This window comes from Balaenoptera ricei, chromosome 2 (assembly GCF_028023285.1).
Source record: "Balaenoptera ricei isolate mBalRic1 chromosome 2, mBalRic1.hap2, whole genome shotgun sequence".
Classification (NCBI taxonomy): Eukaryota; Metazoa; Chordata; class Mammalia; order Artiodactyla; family Balaenopteridae; genus Balaenoptera; species Balaenoptera ricei.
The window spans coordinates 147,827,370-147,851,431 of NC_082640.1; the positions used below are offsets into that span (position 1 = coordinate 147,827,370).

The 24,062-nt window shown below is 33.7% G+C and overlaps 1 protein-coding gene across 6 annotated transcripts in view; it reads left to right on the top strand.

Moving 5' to 3' along the window:
• MNAT1 (MNAT1 component of CDK activating kinase) overlaps positions 1-24,062 on the top strand; it is a 225,492-nt gene that overhangs the window by 130,866 nt on the left and 70,564 nt on the right. Inside the window, exons 8-9 of one of the 6 annotated variants that reach the window (XM_059914354.1) lie at positions 1,821-1,876; positions 2,783-2,811. The exons of 3 other annotated variants lie outside the window; for them this stretch is intronic. In XM_059914354.1, the coding sequence (XP_059770337.1) occupies positions 1,821-1,866 (46 nt within the window). In that variant the 3' untranslated portion in view covers positions 1,867-1,876; positions 2,783-2,811. Of the gene's footprint in view, positions 1-1,820; positions 1,877-2,722; positions 2,833-24,062 lie in introns of those variants that run through there. 2 more of the 6 variants (XM_059914353.1, XM_059914352.1) reach the window with 2 other exon arrangements.

Here is a 24,062-nt window from a genome sequence, read left to right on the forward strand (position 1 = left end):
TGGGAATGGTAGTGGGCAATTGGGGTTGACATGTGTGTAAAATTGATGACTAAGAAGAACCTGCTGTATAAAAAAAATAAATAAAATTCAATTAAAAAATTAAAAAAAAAAGACTAAAAAAAAAAAGTACAATGTGAAAAGAAAGTAATGGATACGGTGAAACCAAGTAATAAGAAAGTAATTTAAAAAGAGGCCCCAACAGCAAAAATAAGGTAGATGAAACAGATAATAAAAGCTACAGGCATCTTCAAAACCGAAACTGCAATCTTGAACATAAAGTGTAGTATTTTACATATGAATATGGAGGCTCCAAGGTCAAATTACTGTTAAAATGATAGATAATTCACTTGTCTGCTCTTTGGTAGATCTTAAGATTTTCTTTAGTTTTGTAGTCTCTTAAAAGTTCTGCAGCCTCCAAGCATGAAGCCATGGGGAAGTGAAACAAAACCTAAAACCCCTTTTGAGTTTTAGATAACAAATTTATCAAATAATTGGCCTAGATGTTAAAATTGAAGCTTGAAAAGACAGACAATGTCGGGTTTTATGTAAAAAGTTATAAGTGATATAGACATTGATTTCTTATTTCTTACTGGGTTAGCAAGGGCCAGAATTCGGTATCTTTAAAATAAATTTTCTTAAAATCTTTACTTTTAATATTAGTGAAGACAGAGTGTTTAAAGTACTCCTCTGTTACAGTTGCTTTTTCTAATAATATTTTCATTAAAATTACGTTTGATGGCTTCCCTGGTGGCACAGTGGTTAAGAATCCACCTGCCAATGCAGGGGACACGGGTTCAAGCCCTGGTCCGGGAAGATCCCACGGAGCAACTAAGCCTGTGCACCACAACTACTGAGCTTGTGCTCTAGAGCCTGCGAGCCACAACTACTGAAGCCCACGCACCCAGAGCCTGTGCTCCCCAGCAAGAGAAGCCACCGCAGTGAGAAGCCCATGCACTGCAATGAAGAGTAGCCCCCACTCGCCACAACTAGAGAAAGCCCACGCACAGCAACGAAGACCCAACACAGCCAAAAATAAAATAAATAAATTTGTTTAAAAAGTTACATTTGAAAGGCTATGGAAATGGCCACGAATAATAAGAACACAAAAATAAACTGTACAACAGTTACTACAAAGGATAGGAAGAGGGAAAAACTTGGCTGTTGTACTGTTCCTACACTATGCATGAAGAGGTATAATAGCATTTGGAGATATTTAGTATAAATCCTAGAGCAACAACTAAAATTGTAAAACAAAGAGGGACAGACAGTAAGCAAGTAGCAGAGTAAATAATGAGATCATTAAAAATATTCCATTAATGAAAAGGAGGGCAGGAAAAGAGAGGCAAAAAATAAAGAAATGGTATAATTAGGAAAGAAATAACATTGTGGTAGATTTAATCTTAACTGTATCAGTAATTACATTGTTCTAAACAAGCACTATCCAATAAAGCTTTCTGAAATGGGAATATTCTTTGTCTGTGCTGTTCAGTATAGTAGCCACCAGTTGCATGCTTCTACTGAGCACTTGAATATGCCTAGTGTAACTGAAGAATTGTGTATTAAATTTTATTCAGTTTAATTTAAATAACCACATATAGTTAGTGGCTACCATGTTTGATAGAACAGATCTAAATACTCCAAATAATAGGCAGAAATTGCCAGACTGGATTACAAAAGCAAGATTTTACTGTATGTTTTCTACAATAACGTGACATTATATATGAAGGTATAGTTTCTCTGAGCTTTAAAAGTTTCTCTGAAATCTTGGGAGTGTAATTTGTTTTTATTTTGTAAATAACTCAACCAGTATCTCTTCACAGATTTCTTCTGCCCCATTTTCTCTATGTTTTCATTCTGAGACTCTGATTTCACATAGGTAAGACCTTCTGATGTTGTTTTACAGTTCTTGGATGCTCTATTTTGTGTTTTTCAATCTTTTCTTGAGTTTTGTGTTTCAAAAGTTTGGATAATTCTTCTTGTCCTTTCCTTACAGTTCACTTATTCTTCTTCTGTGTCCCTTTTGCTGATAAGCTCATCAAAGGAATTCTTTATGATATTGCAGTTGCCATTTCTAGCATTTCCATTTCACTCCTTTTTGTAATTTCCATCTTTTTGTTGAAATTCCCTGTCTATTTGTACATATTATCCACTTTTTCCACTAGATCCTTCAGCTTAGTAATCATGTTATTTTCAGGTGCCTCTGTGATTGTTCTAACATCTCTGGGTCTGATTCTATCGACTATTTTATACCTTAATAGTGGATTTGTTTTTCCTGCTTTCTTGTGTTTATTGTAATTTTGTTTGAATATTGTACAACAGAACAGTAGAAACTGAGGTAAATAATATTTATGACCAGAAATATTTATGTCCCTTTTTCTGTTAGGCCATTAGTGTAGGGAGTTGAGTATCAAGTCTGTAGTTTGATCTCAGTTTGGTTGTTGTTGCTCAAGTTACCATCTGTGTATCACAGGCTTCATATTCTTCCAGCCATGATCTGTTGCCACTTTGTACCTAGTATGAGGCCTGGAGTGCTGGAGGGTTTTTCTTAGTCTTCTTGCTCCACCCTCAGCTTTCAGCAGACTCTGCAAGCTTGAGCCAGAAAGGGGTTCTCTCTCTCAGTGTCCCTCCTCAGCAATAGACTCCTCTTGCTTTTTACTTGGAATAAGTCTTGTGGTAGGAGCAAGGGGGTTTCTTAGTTCTCCTGTTCTGATTTTTGTTTTAGGAGGTCTGTGTGCCAGAGCCTCAGAGTGGTGCTTTCTCAGTGTACCTTTCTCTTCCCCAGAGGCAAACAACTTCTGTCTCCTACTTAAGGATGCAGTTGAGTTTGCTATCCTCTCCCAACCCCACAGGTGAGCTCTGTCTTGTGGTGGTGGGGATGGGAGGTGTTGGGTATAAGACAGTTTCCTGCCCTTCTTTCAACCTCTGCTTCGCATCATTATGTTAGTTTAGGTAACAGTGGGTTTCCTGCCTTGTCTCAGTGATTGAAGGCTTTATTCTGTGTCAGTACAGGGTTGGGGAGGGTGGCAGTAGGTTTTTTACTCCTCCTCTAGTGGCACCCAACCTTTGCCCTACCCCAGAAGCTGAGTCCTGGCTGTTTTTTTAATAGTTCATTTCCTCGTGCATGTTCGGTTTTTGCTGATTTTTATTTGGTCTACTCAATGGAATATCCTCTTCATCTTCCTCTTTTAATCTGCTGTGGTGGTGGTGCTGCTGTATATTTGTATGTTAATATTTAGCTAACCCTGTTAGAAGTCTCTGTAAAATAGAGTAGCTTGATTGACTGTTTTTCTTTTTTTCTTGTTTTGAGTAAAATTTTAAAACTGAATAAGCTTTGGCAACACTTTTGATTGTTTGGAGCCCTTTTTGTTTTACTTCTATCTTTACTGTTGTGGTTTGAATTTTAAAATGTAGGGTAGGGCTTCCCTGGTGGCACAGTGGTTAAGAATCCGCCTGCCAGTGCAGGAGACACGGGTTTGAGCCCTGGTCTGGGAAGATCTCACATGCCGTGGAACAGCTAAGCCTGTGTGCCACAGCTACTGAGCCTGTGCTCTAGAGCCCGCAAGCCACAACTACTGAGCCTGCATTCCACAGCTACTGAGCCCGCGAGCCACAACTACTGAAGCCCGTGCGCCTAGAGCCTGTGTTCCGCAACAAGAGAAGCCACTGCAATGAGAAGCCTGTGCACCGCAACGAAGAGTAGCCCCCGCTCGCCGCAACTAGAGAAGGCCCACGCACAGCAACGAAGACCCAACACAGCCAAAAATAAATAAATAAGTAAATAAGTAAGTAAGTAAGTAAATTTATTAAAAAAAAATGTAGGGTAAGCGCAATTTAGATAAGGTATAACTATAGTGTTTGTACTTTTCCCAAGTTTTTCATATCTAAAATCTTATTTGAACCTAAATAAAGGATACTGGATCATGGTTTTATTTTGTTTTGTTTTAGTGGTTGGGGGGCTTTCATTAATTATTGACTATTTAAAGTATAGTTAGTTCAGAATTCTAGAAGTATACTTTTGTCTCTCACAACAAAGACTGTACAATATATTCTGTATCCACAACAGTTAAGAAGACAAATTGTTCTGATTACAAGTTTGTATGTATTTCAAGCAATGGACCTTGATTATAAGTTTCTTTTAGCTTCTGTGGCTAAGTAGTGGAAGAATTTCTAGATCATCAATAGTGATGTCAGAATTGCTAAAGAAACATTGACTTTTTCTTGATGTAGAAGTATCTACCAAAATAGAATGTGTCTCACACCTTCCTTCTCATCAGCCTTGTATCTTAAGAAAGGGATTGAATTATTTTTTGTTTTAATAATATTTTATTTATTTGTTTATTTTGTTGCCCGGGTCTTAGTTGCGACAGGTGGGCTCCCCAGCTGTGGCATGTGAACTCCTAGTTGTGGCGTGCATGTGGGATCCAGTTCCCTGACCAGGGATCGAACCTGGGCCCCCTGCATTGGGAGTGCAGAGTCTTAACCACTGTGCCATAAGGGAAGTCCCGTAAGGGATTGAATTCTACACAGACAGTTTCATTTTGGGAGCCAGGATGAATTAGCTCAGGTGGTCTCTTTGGTGACATGTTATGACTTCATACTTAAACATTTGCCAGAATAAATCCTAAATTGATTTCTTACTTTACTAGTTCATTTTCTTTTCTGTAATTATTATTTGAAGCTATATTGCTTTCTTCCTTTTTAGAATTACTTTAGATTTAAAAATGTATTTTTACATAATCTAGTTTTCAGAAACATTTAGAAAGAAACTGAAGAAGTTACTCTGTGAAGTGACTTTTCAAAGAATAATTTGGTATCTACAAAGGTGCTACTCTTAAGGTAGAGGAATATAAACTTTAGTTGACTTAAGGTATAGTAGTTACACATCTGTTCTAAGGGTTGTCCATATTTTTGTTAGAAGATTACATCTAATAAGCCCCAGTTAATCTTTTTACAACGGGCTCTCCCCCTTCCCATAAAACTCTAGCTTCTACTCCTCTCTCTTTTCTTTTTCTGTTAAGACAAAATTTCCATTTTATGTTATTTTATCCTACAGAGGAAACAAGTTCAGTTTCTCTAGAGGCAAATAGAGAATAAATTACCTTATTTCCATTTTCTTATATTTGCTTTGAAATCTGTATGACATGAAGAAGTTAAGAATACTACATTTTGTAGCTTCACTTTAGTTGGTGCAAAACTATGAATGCAGGCACTTTCAAAATAATTTTAATTATATATTTTTGGGAGTATGTGGCATAAGGTCTTAGGAGGCATTGTGTCTCCAAAGAACTACTTTTTTGTCCTCATGTATAACTTAGATAAAGGACAAAATCGGAAGTACATTGCCATGAAATTTTAGGTGATTTTTACTGGAATCTTTTCTAAAGTTAGTTAAACTTTAGAAGTAGATGAAGAATAAATGAGAATTTCTCATTCAGGAGGGTATTATGAATATATAATTATAGTTCAAATTGCACTGGCGGTACTCTTCTGGTTTGCTCAAGGCAATATGTAAACATGTTTTATTAATTCTGTGCCAGCGGGAGCAAGCATTGAGAAAACTTAACTGCTAATTGAAATTCCCCAGGCTGCAGCTTTAGTGGTTAGTTTAGTAAAGTCTCATTGATTGGCATTGTGAGAGTGTCTTTTTAATAACCAACTGGCTTTCTAGTTAATATTTTACTACTTCCCACCCAAAGAAGGGTATTTCCCTTAACTAATATAAATTATAAGGATTATCAATTTTATTCATCAATTTCAAATTATTTAGTCAAATATCACTACTGTTTTAAAAATATGTGATTTATTTAATATGAACTTTTCATTCATGAACCTATTCCAGAAATAAGGAAAAACTGTTATAAGCTATAATCTTTAAGTAAGATGTATATTTTTCACTTTTACTTATTTGTGAATTTAAATGAAACCATTTGCTACCAGATTTGTGTAGAATAAAATTTTAATCTTCATTTCTGTAGAACATTTTTGTATGTTTCTTTGTGGTAGAGTGTTGTAGCCAAGTGCACACATTCATTTCTGTCTCTCCTGTTAACATAACTGATGTAAGTCCTGTGCTATCAACTATGAGAGCTTTAAAAAATAGACTTAAACTGTGATAATTTACTATCTAGAGTCCTTCCTAACCAGTTGATAAGATTATTTAGCTATTATTATGAAATCACTTGTGAAAAAAATTGTGGTTGTAATAATAGTAGAACCTGATGATAATTAGAAGGAAGTTTCTTATTTGATCTTCATCAGCACTTATCAATTTTGTTTTCTTGTGTGGCTGTAGATTACACTGATAAAAATCAAATTGCTGAACAGAAGTAACTGACCTGTTACAAATCCATTACTGTTATTGGCAAAACAATTAAAATGTTCATTCTTGAGGGAATAGGATAGGATATAGTTCCCCTAAAATAGAAGATCCACCTTCACAGTAACCCTGGAGATTCTTTCCTTGCCTCCCTTCCTTCCTTCCATTAGTTTTAGGTGTACAGCAAAGTGATTCAGTTATATATAAGTATTTTTTCAGATTATTTTCTGTTATAGGTTATTATAAGATATCAAATATAATTCCCTGTGCTGTAGAGTAAATCCTTGTTGCTTATCCATTTTATGTATAGTAGTTTGTACCTGTTAATCCCATATTCCTAATTTATCCTTACCCCCCCTTTCCCCTTTGGTAACCATAATATGTTTTCTATGTCTGTGAGTCTGTTTCTGTTTTGTCTATAGATTCATTTGTATTATTTTTTAGATTCCACATATAAGTAATATCATATAATATTTGTCTTTGTCTGACTTATTTCACCTTAGCATGATATTCTCTAGGTCCATCCATGTTGCTACAAATGGCAATATTTTATTCTTTTTTATGGCTGAGTAATATTCCATTGTGTGTGCAGATAGATGCTTAGGAGTGGGATTGCTGGATCATATGGTAGCTCTATTTTTAGTTTTTTAAGGAAACTCCATATTATTTTCCATGGTGGTTGCACCAACTTACATTCCAACCAACAGTGTAGGAGGGTTCCCTTTTCTCCACACCCTCTCCAGCATTTATTATTTGTAGACTTTTCTGATGATAGTCATTCTGGCCTGTGTGAGGTGATACCTCATTGTGATTTTGATTTGCATTTCTCTAATAATTAGCAATGTTGAGCATCTTTTCATGTGACTGTTGGCCATCTGTATGTCTTTGGAGAAGTGTCTCTTTAGGTCTTCTGTCTGTTTTTTGATTAGGTTGTTTGTTTTTTTGATAATGAGTTGTGTGAGCTGTTTGTATATTTTGGATATTAACCCCTTGTTAGTTGCATCATTTGCAAATATGTTCTCCCATTCTGTAGGTTGTCTTTTGTTTATGGTTTCCTTTACTGTGCAAACGCTTTTAAGTTTGATTACATCCCATTTGTTTATTTTTGCTTATTTCTTTTGCTTTGGGAGACTGATCTAAGAAAATACTGCTATGATTTGTGTCAATAATGTTTTGTCTACGTTCTCTTCTAGGATTTTTATGGTGTCATGTCTTACATTTAGGTCTTTAAACCATTTTGAGTTAATTTTTGTATATAGTTTGAGGGAGTGTTATAATCTCATTGATTTACATTTAGTTGTCTAGGTTTCCCAACACCACTTGCTTAAGAGACTGTCTTTTCTCCATTGTATATTCTTGCCATTTTTGTTGCAGATTAATTGGCCATAGGTGTGTGGGTTTATTTCTGGGCCCTCTATTCTGTTCCATTGATCTATATGTCTGTTTTTGTGCCAATACCATGCTGTTTTGATTACTGTAGCTTTGTAGTATTTTCTGAAGTCTGGAAGGTTTATGCCAACCCTGGAGATACTTTTCGTGATCATTCTTTTGCTCTTAAAAATTGATAAATTGGAACTTTATATGTCAAGAATTTGAGATGAGGTATGAAACATATTCTAAAAAATTTTTTGTTGTAACACTCTCTTAGTCTCCCTCCTTAAGTCTTCCTCATTGTTGCCAGAGAAAACTTTCTAATATATCAATCTGGGCATGTCTGTCTATTATTAATATTCTTCAGTGGCTCATCATTATCTGCATAATCTGTCCCCTATCTACCTTTGTAGCCATATGTCCTGGTCCTCTCATACTTGGTGTTTCTTAAGAACCTCATGGTGTCTCACAGATTTTTGTGCCATTGCATGTGCTGTTCCATTTCCTTAGGAGGCACCTTTACAATTGTGGCACAGTCCCCTCAGTAATTTCTTTCCCTCTTTTCCTCCCTATGCATGAATTGTCTGTTTATGCCCCTTATTCCCTTTTCTATTGGAGTAGCATTTTTCCTTATTTATATGTTAGGCATATAGTAAGACCATTAACGTTTGATATCTTATATTTTTCTTTTTTGACTTTTTATGGTCATGATTGACTTTGTGCCTATTTTTGTTTTAATTGAAATGTAGTTGATTTACATTATATTAGTTTCAGGTTACAGTATAGTGATTCAGTATATTTATAGACTATCTTCCCTTTAAAGTTATTACAAAATAATGGCTATGTTTCCCTTTGCTGTACAGTATATCCTTGTTCCTTTTCTATTTTATACATAGTAGCTTGCACCTCTTAATCCCATACCCCTATCTTGCCTCTCCCTCTTCCCTCTCCCTATTTGTAACCACTAGTTTGTTTTCTATATCTGTGAGTCTGTTTCTGTTTTGTTATGTACATTCATTTGTTTTATTTTTTAGATTCCACATATAAATAATAACAGAGTTTTTGTCTTTCTCTGTCTGACTTATTTCACTAAGCATAATACTCTCTAGGTTCATCCACATTGTTGCAAATGGCAGGATTTCATTCTTTTTTATGGTTGAGTAACATTCCAGTGTGTGTGTGTGTGTGTATAAACACACCACATCTTTATCCATTCATCTGTTGATGGACACTTGGGTTGCTTTATGTGAAGTAGATTTAGTCTTTGAGCAGTAAAATATATTAATGATGTCCTGCTAATTTTCCATTGCTCTTCTACTTAAGAAGTCCTAAACCAACACAAAACCTTATATATATTTATTTATATTCTAATTTTTAGATAACTTTGATATTTACATGTAATCACTTAATCCATCTGGAATTTATTTATTTGTAAGGAGCTATAAAAGAGTCTTTACTCTGTTTTTTTCAACTAGTAAATCAATTGGCCCAGAATAATTTATTCAGTAGTCCTTCTTTTTTCCGTTGATGTTTTAGATGAACATACTAGGGCTTTTGGTCCACTGACCTTTCTTTTCCAATAATCTATGTTTCCGTTTTTTAACCATATCACATTATTATGCATTTAAATTCATGATATGTTTTAGTATTAAGTTGTGTATTTATTTTCTATTGCTGTGTATCAAATTACCACAGATTTAAGTGGCTTAAAACAACATCCATTTTATCTCATTTATTATCAGTGTCTGTGGATTATGAGTCTGGGCATGGGTTACTTGGATCGTATATTCAGATTGCATGTGGCTGTGATCAAAGTGTCAGCAGGTGCTGTAGGTCCATGTAAGCGAGGTCTGGGGGGCTGTCTTTCAAGCTCATTCATATCATTGGTAGAATTAGGTTTCTTGCCAGTGTAGAACTCACAGTGGCTTCCATCTTTTTCAGTGCTAACAGGAGAAAATCTCTTTGAATCTCTTCCTTTTTTAAGGGGTCCTACTTGTTTAAGTTTGGCCCACTTAGATAATTTCCCTTTTTATTAACTTATAATCAACCAATTCGAGATCTTAATTACATCTGCAAAATCCCTCTTGTGATATAATCTAAGGATTGAAATCCATCATATCCATGAGGACAAAATCATGCAGGGCTGCACACAAGGGGGTGGGAATCTTGGGGACCATCCCAGAATTCTGCCTACCAGAGTGGGGCAAGTCTTCCTTTGCTACTTATCTTTTTCAAAGTGTTATTAGCATTTTTATACATATGTTCTTCCAAGTAAACTTTGTTGGCCAAAGCAACAAAGCACCCTACAGTTCTTTCAAGTTTTCTGTACATTTGAAAATTTTCATTATAGAATATTATGAAACAAGTAATCAAACAAAGCAAACCAAAACACCTTAACAACTAAGACACGGCCATCCCTATTACCCCCTAGATACAACCAAACACCCCTTTTTTGGGTATTTTATTTGGAATTGCTTTAAACTTACAAACTGATACGGAAAGAGTGGACTTTTAAAATTTATTAAGTTTTCATATATCTGACACATTTCTTGGAAATTAATTTTTGTTACATCGTACTTATGATGCTGTTATTATAAAATTGTTTTCATTATGCTTTCTTACTGGTTCTTGGTTAAATATATTTTCATTTTGTATATAGCTGTTTTACTGATAATTTTGTTTTTTAAGGTGACTATCTGGGGTTTTATCTGGAAGCCAGTCACCTGAAAAAACAATTTTTTTCTTTTAAATGCTCTGTCTCTGATTTCAGTTTCATATTTTATTGCATTTGGCTAGAACTTCTTAACTTGGTGTTATACAGTTTTGATAATTGCAGTTTCTTGTGTCTCATTTTGTTTTTTGTTTTTTTTGGTGAATCCTTCAAGTGATTTTTCTTATCATGTTGAAGTATTTTTTTAAAATCATGTTGTAGAATTTCTGTTTTTTGGTCAAAGTCTTTACTTATTGACTTATTATACATGGATTGTCTAAGAATGGAGAAAAGGTGTTTGTTTTGTTTTATGTTTGTTTTGTTTTTAATCCTGTACACTTAAGTTTATACATTAGTTTTGGAAAAATTCTTAGGGGCACCAGAAAATCAAAGAATATGGAGAAGTACAAAACTCACAAAAAATGCAATATGTATGTGTATATAATATATGATATATACTTTGTCGTAATTACGAAAGTATTACTAAATTAACTTTTTTTATAGCTATGACAGCAAAATGTCTTTAGTATCTGTTTTTGTTGGCATTTGAATTAGAAAGAAATCAACTCACATCTATCATGAATCTTTTGCTTAATCTTCTAGTCTGGCGCTAGTCTGGTAAGTTTTAAATCTTTTTTTACAGTCATGGAAAAAAAAATGTTTCTGCTTGAAGCAGTTGTCAAACAAGCTTCTTTCATCGACCGTCAGACACAGGGCAGCTGAATGAGGCTGTTTAGTCTAGAGTAAATGCTCACGAGATTACAGGGTCACTGAGGAAATGTAATTATGCAGTTGATTCCAGAATAGTCGTTTGTAGTAAGGACTTTAAAAGTATTCAATCATAGTATTAATTAAAAAATATGTATAATCCAAAATTAATCTCAGAAAATCAGCACTAAATAAACTAAATTATTTAGTTTAGTAATAAAATTATAACTATAAATTATGACAATGAAATATAGTTTTAATTCAGATTTCTGCAGGACCCTAAAATAGGAAGTTCCATTTATTATTGGAATTTGCTCAGTTCCTCCCAAATCGCTGTAAAATTCAATTGACTCTGTATATCTATATGTAATTGTCTCTGTTGGGAAACGAAACCTCACAGTATTTAGCTCATGTTAATTGAGAAAATAATTGATTACTTAGCAGTTTTTTTTTTTACTTTTGTTATTCATTTGATTATCACTCATTCGATTATGAAGCACCTCCTGTGTGTCAGTTACTCTTCTAGGTACTAAAAAAACAACAGTGAGCAAAACAGAGAAAGCACCTACTGTCATGAAGCTTACATTATGTTGGGATGAAATGAACAATATAAATATACTGATGAATTTATTAGATGGCTGTATCAAAATACTTTATCCTGTGGTATTTGTCTTCCAAAGACAAATACCTTAGGATAAAGGGATATGTAGTGATTGGTGTAGAGTGCTGTTTTTACATAGGTCGGGGTGGAATCTTTTGTAGGATGATATTTGAACAGACATGAATTAAACAAAGAAGCTAATCATGTGATATAATGGGGATAGGCAGAGGAACTCTAAGTGCAGTGGCCCTGAGATGGGCATGTGTATGAGGATGGGAAAGGAGTCCAGTGCCTGGAGTAGCATGAATTGGGGCATAGCCGGAGATGAGGTCAGAGTGGTAGCAGGTTTTTATATAAGAAGGCAGGCTGGGCCCAGTTAGACCATGTAGGGTTTATTTTTTAGGTGATGGTCAAGACTTGGGATTTTACTGTGAAGAACACGAGAAGTCATAGAATTTTGAACAAAGGTGTGTCATATGACTTACATTTAGAAAGGTCTGTTATAGGAGAATGGATGGTGGAGAGAAAACAAGAAAACTTACAACTGTCTTAGTTAAGATGGTAGTGGCTTATACTAAGATGGTAACAGTGTAGTTGCTGAGAAAGTGGTCAAATTATGAATATAATTTTGATAGCATAAAATAGAGAATTTTTGATGGATTGGATGTCGTGTGCAGGGTTACGAAAAAGTTGCTCCCAGGGTTATATCTGAGGTACAAAATTGCCATTTAAATGTGATAAGGGAGACTAGGGGAAGGGTTCTCTGGGGCAAGACAGTTGTGTGAGTTGCTTTAAGTTCAGTTATTTATCAAATATTAAAAAAAATATGTTTCTAAAGAGGCTGCAAGAACTGGGAAAAATCCTTAGCAGCTCTACTCTTTTATGGGAGAGTGAACTGTCATGAGTTCATTACAGTAGAGACCAAAGAAGAAAACGCTTCTGTACTCATAGTCACATCTCTGGGTAGTGCAAAGCTAAGACTAGATTTTTAGTCTCTTAGGATACTTTTTCTCTGCTGTACCTTATGGCCAAGGCCATTCCATTTACAGAGCTTTCAAAATCTGAATGAGCTTTATTTTTATTATGCTTTTAGATTGTTTTAATTTCAGATAGTATATTTAAAGGCAATGAGTTTATGTAGCAACTTTGCTTATTTTACTCTCAAAAAAATGAAAACAAAATTATTGAAATAGAGACACAGACGTAGAGAATGGACATATGGATACCGTGGGAGGGGGAAGGGGGTGGAATGAATTGGGAGATTGGGATTGACATATATACACTACTATGTATAAAATAGACAACTAATGAGAACCTACTTTATAGCACAGGGAACTCTACTCAGTGCTCTTTGGTGACCTAAATGGGAAGGAAATCCAAAAAAGAGGAGATATATGTATACATACAGCTGATTCACTTTGCTGTACAGCAGAAACTAACACAACATTTTAAAACAACTATACTCCAATAAAAATTAATTAAAAAAAAGATAGGTCATTGATAAATCCTATAGAAATAAGCCCATTTCACTATTTCAGGGGGCAGTTGGTTGAATAGCTTTTGTTTACCTAATTTTGAGTTCATGTGTACATTTTAAAATTCGTATATTTTTAAAATCCTGTAACTTAAAAAATTATTCTGCTCTAAATATGAGCCAAGTTTTCAGCCTCCATTTTTTTCCCCCATGAGGAAAATAGGACTGAGTTGGACATTATGACTCACAAGCTTTTGGGTTGGAGCTTAGGTAGCTTTTGGGTTGGTGCACTGATAGCAGAGGTGTAGCAGGGTGGGGTGGTAGGAATGGTCCGTCCCAGCCAGATGCAGGCAACAAGGGTTGCATTATCTGTAGAGAATTAAAAAAAATAATAAAATAAAACCAATTAAAAGTCAGTCTGTTTTATTGTTTGTTTTTTTTTAATCAGCATGTACTAGCAGTTCTAAACAATGTTGGTTTTCAAATACTCCTTCCTGAAAACATCTTCTTTTGGTCCAAGTTCTAAACAATTGCTGTTATTACTTTTGATTTCATAGTATATAAGTAAGCTTCCAATGAGCACATCTTTATTCTTTGTTCCTGAATAATATTGTGTTGTATACAGAAGTGTAATCAGAGAACTCCCAGTTTTATAGTCAGCCCCAGAACATCACCACGCCCCGCCACCGCCAACGAACCCACCTACATTTAGCCTCACTCAAGAGTAAGTTTGTCAGATTTTAAATCCTTCTGACTCCTTTCTGGCAAAATTTCTCTTTCCAGTTCCCCCGTGGTATTAAATATTTCTGAGTTTAAGTGGTAGATTTGAAGTGAACTGATAGTCTAGTGATTGTAGAGATGAAGAAATAGAACTTAAGTTCTTGGAGTATTTATTTTTGTTTAAAGCTTTTCGACTATGTGACGCCTGAAAGTTGCTAGAAAAAATCCTAAAGAAACAAAGACATGAACATTATTGCAATTTCTGGAATTTATTGTGAAATAGCTATTTTATGAGACTATCAAACTTATTATCATTAAGATATTTTCTAGGTATTTGGATACCTGTTGCTTAAAGAAACTCGAAATTAAAATTAACAAAAAATATTCTTCAATTTATTATGAGCAAAGATAAATTGAAAAATCTGGCTTTATTCCCTATTGAACATGAATATACAAGGAAGATCAACTTTAATGAATTCACTGACAAATTTGCATAAGTAAAACTCAAAACAGAAACTATGATGTGACAATCTTTTATGTACTTACAAATATTTTCCTGTTTTCAAAAATTAAATTAGTATAATTAATGGGTATTTTTGTCTGTTACTTTTTCCTCTTTTGTTGTATGAATTTTATTTTTATTTAAAAATTTTTAGTGGCATAATGTGTACAAAATCCAATAGAAGAAAAAATTTGTGTCTTTTCTGCATTGTTATTATTTTTCATTTCATGATTATTACAGAAAGTAATTTTGTTGTATAAAGGAGCAGGTGTGATGAAAAATGATCTGCTCTGGCTGTACAATATGCTAGGTGTACAGTTGCCTGATAAGAGTTGGCCCTGAGGATGGGATCCTGTGTCATGTTTCTGTAATACCAAGTCTTGTCAATTTAGTCATAAAAATAAATTCTCCATCATATTTGGTCATACTGATTTCAGAAGGATGTGCAGACTTAGATTTGAAAAAATTAAGAGCAATAGAAATAAGCACGGGTCAGGAATTAGATCCTGCTTTGGTTAAAAGAATTGTGATTGTTGGGTCTGGAAAACAACTGGCTATGCTTTGGGAAAGCAGAATGAACATGGTTGGTTAATCTTTTTTTTTTTTTTTTTTTTTTGCCTTAAATAATAAGTGAACTTTATTGGCCAATAAGGAAAGGGAAGGACTAGCTTCAAGTGAGACTTGATGCAGGGCTCCAGTGATCTGACCAGGATTCAGTTTCTTTCACCATTTCTCACTCTTCTTCTTTGGTGCTTACTCCAATTTCTAATAGTCTCTCCCCTCTGGTTCCAAGATAGTACCAGTAACTTTTTTGACTACATATGTCCTACTTATGTTCAGAAGGGATAGTTAATCATTTTTTAGTTTATGAAAAATATTTGAAGGGAGTAATGTTTCTGAAAGGAAAATTATCAATAAGATGGTAAAATGTGGATCAGAGGACCAGTTTTGACTCTGCCCAGCTTCTACATCTTAATTTTTGTTGTCCTATTTATCTGTATATTTCTAAATCATACAGTTATACTGCAGTTTCTTGATTTCCAGTTTTAGACCTGCCTCTTGACATCCTGATTGAGAGATAAAGATTTAGCCCTCTAAAACTCCTTCCCTATTCTTATTTCACTTCTCCTATTATTTCCCAATACAGTTATATCACAGTTTTAAAATTAAATCAGTGTTCACTATTTCCATGGTAAATACGTAAATATTATTTTCAGTTGAGCCATGTATTGTACAATGATTATGTTTCTTTAGATTTCTTATTATGATTGCTTTGTCCTTTTTGGGGGGGGTCTTCAAAAATTTTATATTTTCATTTAAATCAGCATCTTGCCTATCCCATCAAGCCCCCAAATTATCTTACCCTTTCTGGGGCTAATGAATATGAAAACAAAATAGAATCCCACCATTCATCACCTTCTACTTTCTTTTAACCTCCTTACCCAGTGTAGATGGCACTTTATATTTTTGTTACTAGCTTAGTCTCTCCTGTCCTCTTGTTTACCTTGTGTTATAAGCATGCAGTGTGTCTGCTTTGATAGTTTATGATGAGTAACATCAGGACTTGAGGGATTGCCACTTTCTAAATCTTTTAAAAATATTCTTCCAAGGAGTGATTAACTGTTTTTAGATTTAGAGAAAATTCATTCAACCTTTAGGTCTCTTGCTTTGAGTTTTACCTCAAAATTAATTTAGAAAGAATTGAAAGTAAGGGAAGCAGAAGCAATAATGTTTACTTCATTCTACTGTTTTCACCTCTTCATCCCAGAGAAGAGGAAGAAAGATTCAATAGCTTGAACTTGCTAGTGAGACAGTAGTCGTTCCAGTTGTAAGACATTTGGACAGTTCTGGTTTCCCAGCAAAAGAGTCAGCAGCAGGAGGGTATTTCTTGGAACTCTGTGGTAACTTTTCCATGAAGCTGCCGTTCTTTCTGAGTTAGTTGTTTCCGTTATCCTCTCATTTGCTTGAAGTTAATGTGTGTAACCTCATGGTGGCTCTACTACTTCATCTGTTTGTTGAGCTTGCCTACTGGTCTTGGTGGGTTTTATTTACTTGTTACAGATAATTTATCCAGTACCATCTTAACTCTCAAAGTTTAAAAATGATATATTGAAAGGCTATATTATTAGTGTTTTCAGATTGTGGATTTTGTCCAATATTTTACAAAATGGAGTAAAACAAAATAAACTAGACAAGGGCATTGTACATTGTAAGTGTAAGTATTGTTTTGTGAAACAAAAAGAAATATAAGTATTGTTCAGTTATATGTGCATATGTATACACATTTGTAGTGGGTTTTCATGTAAAGAATATTTACTAATTATGGTAAGAAAAGTTTGAGAAATGTTGCTTTAAACACAAAGCACATAGTAGTAGAAGTCACTACTCAAATAATTTCTAAAATCTAGGAAACAGTACTTTTGAGGCTAAGGGAAATTATGTATGGGCATAGGTGGGCATGGCCTCTGATTTTCTTCTAGCATAATGCTCTGTGGAATTTCATTTGTTTCTAACCCTTTTTTTATCAGGAAAAATAGTCATCCTCTTTTATCATCCAGGTCTAATGGACCCTTTTTAGTCTTTTTGTAATTTTAAGTTATTTTATGAATAATTTTGCAGATGTAAGAATAAATGAATAGTGGAAAAAAACTTTATTAGAAAATTTAGTAGAGGTTTAGACATAGCACAATCAAATTTTTATTCCATATATTCTTGGTTTAGAAGATATACCCAAAATTGACGACATCCTTTGAGTGCAACTAACCACTGATCAATGGTTGTGCATGAACATGGAATGTATCCATCTTGTAAATACCGAGTCCAGATTTCAAATACATCTTTAGTAGGTTCTACCTTATCACTGCTTCTGGTTCTGCTTGCATTTGTATCATCAAAATGCAAATGCATCAGTAATAAGTTCAAGCTTATTATCTTATTTTTTTGCATTTGCGTTGTCAAAATTAAATACTTTTGAAAACTTTGATGCCTTGTAATTTGATTGAAGAGAGGACCACTATCTCTTTTACCCTATAATTATAAAAGGTTCTCATTTTTAGATTTATAAACACCAGTTAGAATGACCAATCCAATTAATTAATCATTTCTGCATCATCTCCTTTCTTCACAATACCTTTGTATATGTACCTGCCTATAGTATTTATTTACTTAAAAACTGTAGCAAGTTGTGTAAAAGTGATGGTACACAAACATCATAAAAAGTAAAAAAAAAATTAACACACATTCTTTTAGCAAAATGGATAGTCAAAGTTCTTGTCCCATATTATTGTGGAATGAAATCCATTCTCTTTAATGACTGACTGGATGAGAAGATAATATTTCCTTTTAGTCCTTAAAAATATACACTTGAGTGACTATAATTGGAAATCAGGTATCTGTTTTGGGTTGATGAAAATGTCCTAAAATTGGATTGTTCTGATGGTTGCTTTGTAAATTTACTAAAAATCGTTAAATTGTATACTTAAGAATATACCAGTAACTCTCTGATTTTTTGAGTTTGAGAAAATTCATCTAAGATATTGTCATATCCTCTTAAGAGATGATACAAAAAAAGATGTAGTAATTTGGGCACTGCAGTAAGAAAACTGAAGGTTGATATAGTAGTTGTTATTTATTTAACTATTGCATCATTCTTCAGGTGATTCCATCATTCTTTTGTTTCTTATTTAGCTTTTTTTTTAGCATTATGGGGAATAATTGAAATAATTTCTAGGATGATAAAACAGTAGTATGTTTCAAGCTATAGTAAAAATAAGGTCACTAAGATTCCATTATCTTACATTAAAAAAAGGGTCTAATGGATCTGTATGGTATTTTATTATGGCAATTTAGAATTTATTTATTCTATTTTTAAGCAGCATTACTGAGGTATAATTGACATGCACTAAACAGTATGCATTTAAAATGCATGGTTTGACGAGCTTTGACATATATATATAGTTATGAAATCCTTTCCATAATCAAGATAATGAACATATCTTTCATATCCAAAAGTTTGCTAGTGTCACTTTGTAGTTTCACCTTCACACTTGTCATCCCCCAACCAAGAAACCACTCATATGCTTTATGTAACTGTAGATCATTTTGCATTTTTCAGAGTTTTATATAAATTGAATCGAACAAGATGTATTCTTTTTTTGTCTGGCTTCTTTCACACAGAATAATTGTTTTGAGATTCATCTTTGTTGTAGTGTGTATCAATGGTTCATTCCTTTTTATTGCTGACTACTTTTCCATTGTATGTATATCCCACAATTTCCTTTCCATTTATTTTCTTGTTGGATATTTGGGTTGTTTCCAGTTTTTTTTTTTTTCTGGTTTTGGGCTAATAAAACAAAGCTGATATGAAGATTCATGCACAACCTTTTATTCTTGGGTAAATACCTAGGAGTGGAATGATTGCATCATATGTAGATGTATGCATAAGTTTTGAGGAAACGGACAAATTGTCTTCCAAAAAGGTTGTACCATTTTACATTTCTACCACCAGTGTGTAAGAGTTCGAGTTGCCTTTCATCCTCACCAGTACTTAGTATCATCAGTCTTTAAAATTTTAGTCATTCTAATAGATGTGTAGTAGGATATCATTGTTTTAATTTTCATTTCCCTAATGATTAGTGATGCTGAGAATCTGTTTTTTTTTTTTAATAAATTTATTTATTTATTTTTGTCTGTGACAGGTCTTTGTTGCTGCACACGGGCTTTCTCTAGTTGCAGCGAGCGGGGGCTACTCTTCATTGCAGTGCACGGGTTTCTCACTGCGGTGGCTTCTCTCGTTGCGGAGCACGGGCTCTAGGCATGCGGGCTTCAGTAGTTGTGGCACGCGGGCTCAGTAGTTGTTGCTCGCGAGCTCTAGAGCACAGGCTCAGTAGTTGTGGCACTTGGGCTTAGTTGCTCCGCGGCATGTGGGATCTTCCCGGACCAGGGATTGAACCCGTGTCCCCTGCATGGGCAGGCGGATTCTTAACCACTGCGCCACCAGGGAAGTCCCAAGAATCTTTTCATGTGTTTACTTGCCATCCGCATATCTTCTTTGTGAAGTGTCTGTTGAAATCTTTTGCCCATTTCTTTATTAGGTCTGTTTTCTTATTGGGTTTTGAGAGCTTTTTGTATATTTTAATATCTAATTTTTATATATTCTGTTTATCAGATATGTAGTTTGCAAATATATTCTCAGTCTGTGGTTTGTCTTTCCATCTCTTAACAGTGTCTTTAGGAGAGTAGATGTTTTAATTTTGATAAGTCCAATTTATAATTTTTTTCTTTTATGTATCATGCTTTTAAAAAATTAATTTAAAAAATTGAACTATAGTTGATTTACATTATTGTGTTAGTTTCAGGTGTACAGCAAGGTGATTCACTTTATATATATATAAATATTTTCAGATTCTTTTTCATTATAGGTTATTACAAGATATTAAATATAGTTCCTTGTGCTGTACAGTAAATCCTTGTTGTTTATCTATTTTGTATATAGTGGTGTGTATATGTTAATCCCATTTGTCCCTCCCTCTCCCCTTTTTCCTTTGGTAACCATAGGTTTGCTCTCTATGTCTGTGAGTCTGTTTCTGTTTTGTAAATAAGCTCATTTGTATTATTTTTTAGATTCTTTGTGTAAGTGATATCATAGAATATTTGTCTTTCTCTGTCTGACTTACTTAGTATGATAATCTCTAGGTCCATCCATGTTGCTGCAAATGGCAATATTTCATTTTTATTTTAGTAGTTGGGTAATATTCAATTGCATATATATACCACATCTTCTTTATCCATCCCTCTGTTGATAGCCATTTAGGTTGCTTCCATGTCTTGGCTATTGTGAATAGTGCTGCTATGAACATTGGGGTGCATGTATCTTTTCCAATTAGAGTTTTTGTCTTTTTATGGATCATGTTTTTGGTGTTATATCTAGGAAATTTTTGCCTAATTCAAGGTCAAAATAATTTATTCTGTGTTTTCTTCTAGAAATTTTATATTTTGGGGGTTAGCATCACTTAGGCCTGTGATTTATAGTTTATTTCTGTATATGGTAAGAGGTATGATTTGAAGTAGTTTTTTTTTTTTTTTTTGGCATATGCATATTGAGTTGTTTCCACACTATATGTTGAAAGGCTATTATTTCTCCAGTAAATTGCCTTTTCACCTTTGTCAAAAATTAGTTGTCCATATATGTGTGGATCTCTTTCTCACCTCTTTTCTCTTTCAATAATTTGTTTGTTGATCTTGATACCAAAACTATATTGTCTTGATTACTGTAGCTTTATAAAAAAAGTCTGAATATCAGCCCTCAGATTTATTCTTTTTTTTTAGAAAGCTGTTTGGCTGTTCTAGGTTCTTTGCATTTCCATGTAAGTTTTAGGATCAATTTGTCCATTTCTGTAAAAACGCCTGCTGGAATTAAAAAAAAATTTTTAATTTTAGAACATCTTTGGATTTACAGAAAAATTGCAAAGATAGTATAGAGAGTTTATATATACCCCCACGTGATTTCTCCTAATATTACCTACCACCTAACATTAGTATAATATATTTGTTATAATTAATGAACTGATATTGATATGTTTTAATTAACTAAAGTCCATACTTCATTCCAGTTTCCTTAGTTTTTATCTAATGTCCCGACTATGTTCTGGGATCTCATCCAGGGTACCACATTACATTAAGTAGGCATGTCTCCTTAGGCTCCTCTTGGCTGTGACAATTTCCCAGACTTTCCTTGATTTTGATGACCTTGACAGTTTTGAGTGGTGGTCATATATTTTGTAGAATGTCCTTCTATTGTAATTTGTCCAGTGTTTTTCTCATGATCAGACTGGGGTTTTATATTGTTTTGAGGAAGACCGCAGAGATAAAGTACCATTTTCATCACTTCATATCAAGGGTACATGCTATCAACATGTCTTATCACTGTTGATGTTAACCTTGATCACCTCGCTAAGGTATTGTTTGTCAGATTTCTCCACTGTAAAGTACTCTTATTCCCCCTATCTTTATTACACTCTTTGGAAGAAAGTCACTATGCACAGACTACACTTAAGGAGTGGGGATTTATGCTCACTTCCCTTGAGGATGTAGTGTCTACATAAATTATTTGGAATTCTTCTGCACTGGAGATTTTTCTCTTCTCCCCCATCTATTTATTTATTCAATCATTTTTTTTCCTATTACTAATGACTCATGAGTATTTATTTTACACTTTGGGTTATAATCCAGTTTTGGCCATTTGAGATGTTTTTAGTTGGCTCTGGTGCCTATTTGCCTTTCTCCCATCATTGCATCTTTTTTAAAGTACGTCTTTACTTTCAGCACTGCAAGATGCTCCAGGCTCATGGTATATGTATTTCTTGACCCAGTTCTAGAAGCAGCCATTTCTCTAAGAAGCCCTGGTTTCTTTTATTGGAGAATAGTATTAGAAACCAATATCTGTGCTGTAAGTGTCCTTGTGCTATGTGAATATCATTACTCATAAGATCTGCCGAAATTTTGATTGGGATTGTACTAAATCAATAGATGATTTTGGAGTGAATTGTCTCTGTCTTAAAAATAGTCTTTTGATTCAAGAACAAGGTTTATTTTTCCCTTTATTTTGGTCTTTAATTTCTCTCAATATTGTACAGTTTTGGTGTACAGGTCTTGCATATATTTTGTCAGATTTATTCCTAAGTATTTTATAGTTTGTTATTGTAAATGGTATTTAAAAATTTTTTCAATTTATGATTGCTTATTTTTGGAATAAGGACATATTTGTATATAGATTTTGTAGCCTGCAACCTTGCAAAACTCGTTTATTAGTTCTAGTAGTTTTTTTGTAGTCCATTGGATTTTTTTAAATGTAAATAATCATGTCTTCTGCAAATGCTGTTTTATTAGGAACTAAACATTTAGGGTTGTTTTTATAGCCTGTTAATTTATTGACCTCTTTATCATTATGAAGTGATCCTCTTTATTCCTGATAATATTCTTTGCTATGAAATCTAATTAGTTTGATACTAAAATAGTCATTCCAGCTTCCTTTTGACTAGTGTCAACATGGTATGTTACTTATGTTAACATGTAATGGGCTTTAATTATTATTTTTAAATGAATAAATATTTTCCAATTTCTTAGTTTTTATTTTTAATATAGAAAATACAGGTAAATATAACCCATCTAAACGAAATCTCTTTGGGAGTCTTCAGTAATTTTTAAGAGTGTAAAGAGGTCTTAAGGCCAAAAAGTTTGAGAATTGCTGATCTGTTACATATTTTTTTCATTAGATATGTAGCTTCTGTACAACAGTAACCATCTGTTTATCATCCATTTATTCATCAGATGCTCATTAAGCCAAATTTATTTTTAGGAATTAAAAGTATATAAGCCATCATTTTGGGCATCGTATGTAAATAAATAGGATACAAAGCAATATAAGATATATACTGCCATAGTGTCACTGTGCCTGGCTTAAGCAACATAGATTTTAGTGTTAAACAGACCTGGATTCAAATCCAAGCTCTGTTCCTTAGCTATGAGAACTTGACCTCTCTCAACCTTACTTTTCTTATTTGTAAAAGGATGATGGTAATAGAATCTATCTCTCAGGATTGTTTTGATTATATAACTTAGTTCATAGTATTGATATTTAAGCTTTTAATACTTAGGAAACATTCAATAAATATTAACTGTTATTGTTGTTTAGTAGTAAAGAAGGTTTTATGTACCAAGGGAGAGGGAGAGGTCACATCTAGATTTAGGGGCAAAGGAAGAATTAATGGAGGTGGACACTTGTTGAATGAGTCTCATTTTGATTGGCCAGCACTGGGGGCTAGTTAACATAGACAATAGGAATGCCATGTAGTAGTTGAAATTACATACTGCCCCCACCTGATGAAAAATCAGTGTGATTAATGAATATTACCAAGATGATAAATTACCAGTAGGAATAATGTCACCTATTCCTCTCTTAATTTATCAAACATAAAATGCAGTAAAACCAAAGTATTTAAGCTTTATTATCAAATTAACCTTTTAGTGTAAGAAGAGAACATACTCTGGAGCTAGACTGCCTGGGTTTGAATACTGGGCTTTTCATTGACTAATTTTAATTCCCTGGACACTTTACTAATCTCTGTGTGTCTTGATTTCCTCATTTTCAAGATGTGCCTATCTCATAGAGTTGTGAGGATTAAGTGAGTTAATAAATGATAAACCCTTGGAATAATATCTGACACATGATAAGTGCTATATAAACATTAGCTATCTGAGTGACAAATGCTACCATTGGAGTTAACATTTGTTACTGGGAATATTGCTGATATGTAGTGAACTCTGTAAATATTGAACTTAAACTCATTTTAAAGTTTAAGTTCAGCCTTAACTTTGTCGATTGATTTTGTTTGTTTTTTCATTATGATGATCAAATTGCATTTTTGGCCAAAGTACTTTAATATAAAAATAATGTCAAATTATGTAGTCTGGGTCATTTAATTGTCTTGCATGTTCTATATGAATTTAATTTTTTTCAAAATTAAGTTTTTAAGTACTGTTTCTCTTTCTATAATCTCTATTTTTTATTAAGTATAATGATTTTTAAAGGCCTATTAAGAATAGTCATACCCTGTAGTTTGTTTTCTGTCCAAATTTATATAAAAATATGTAACATATACA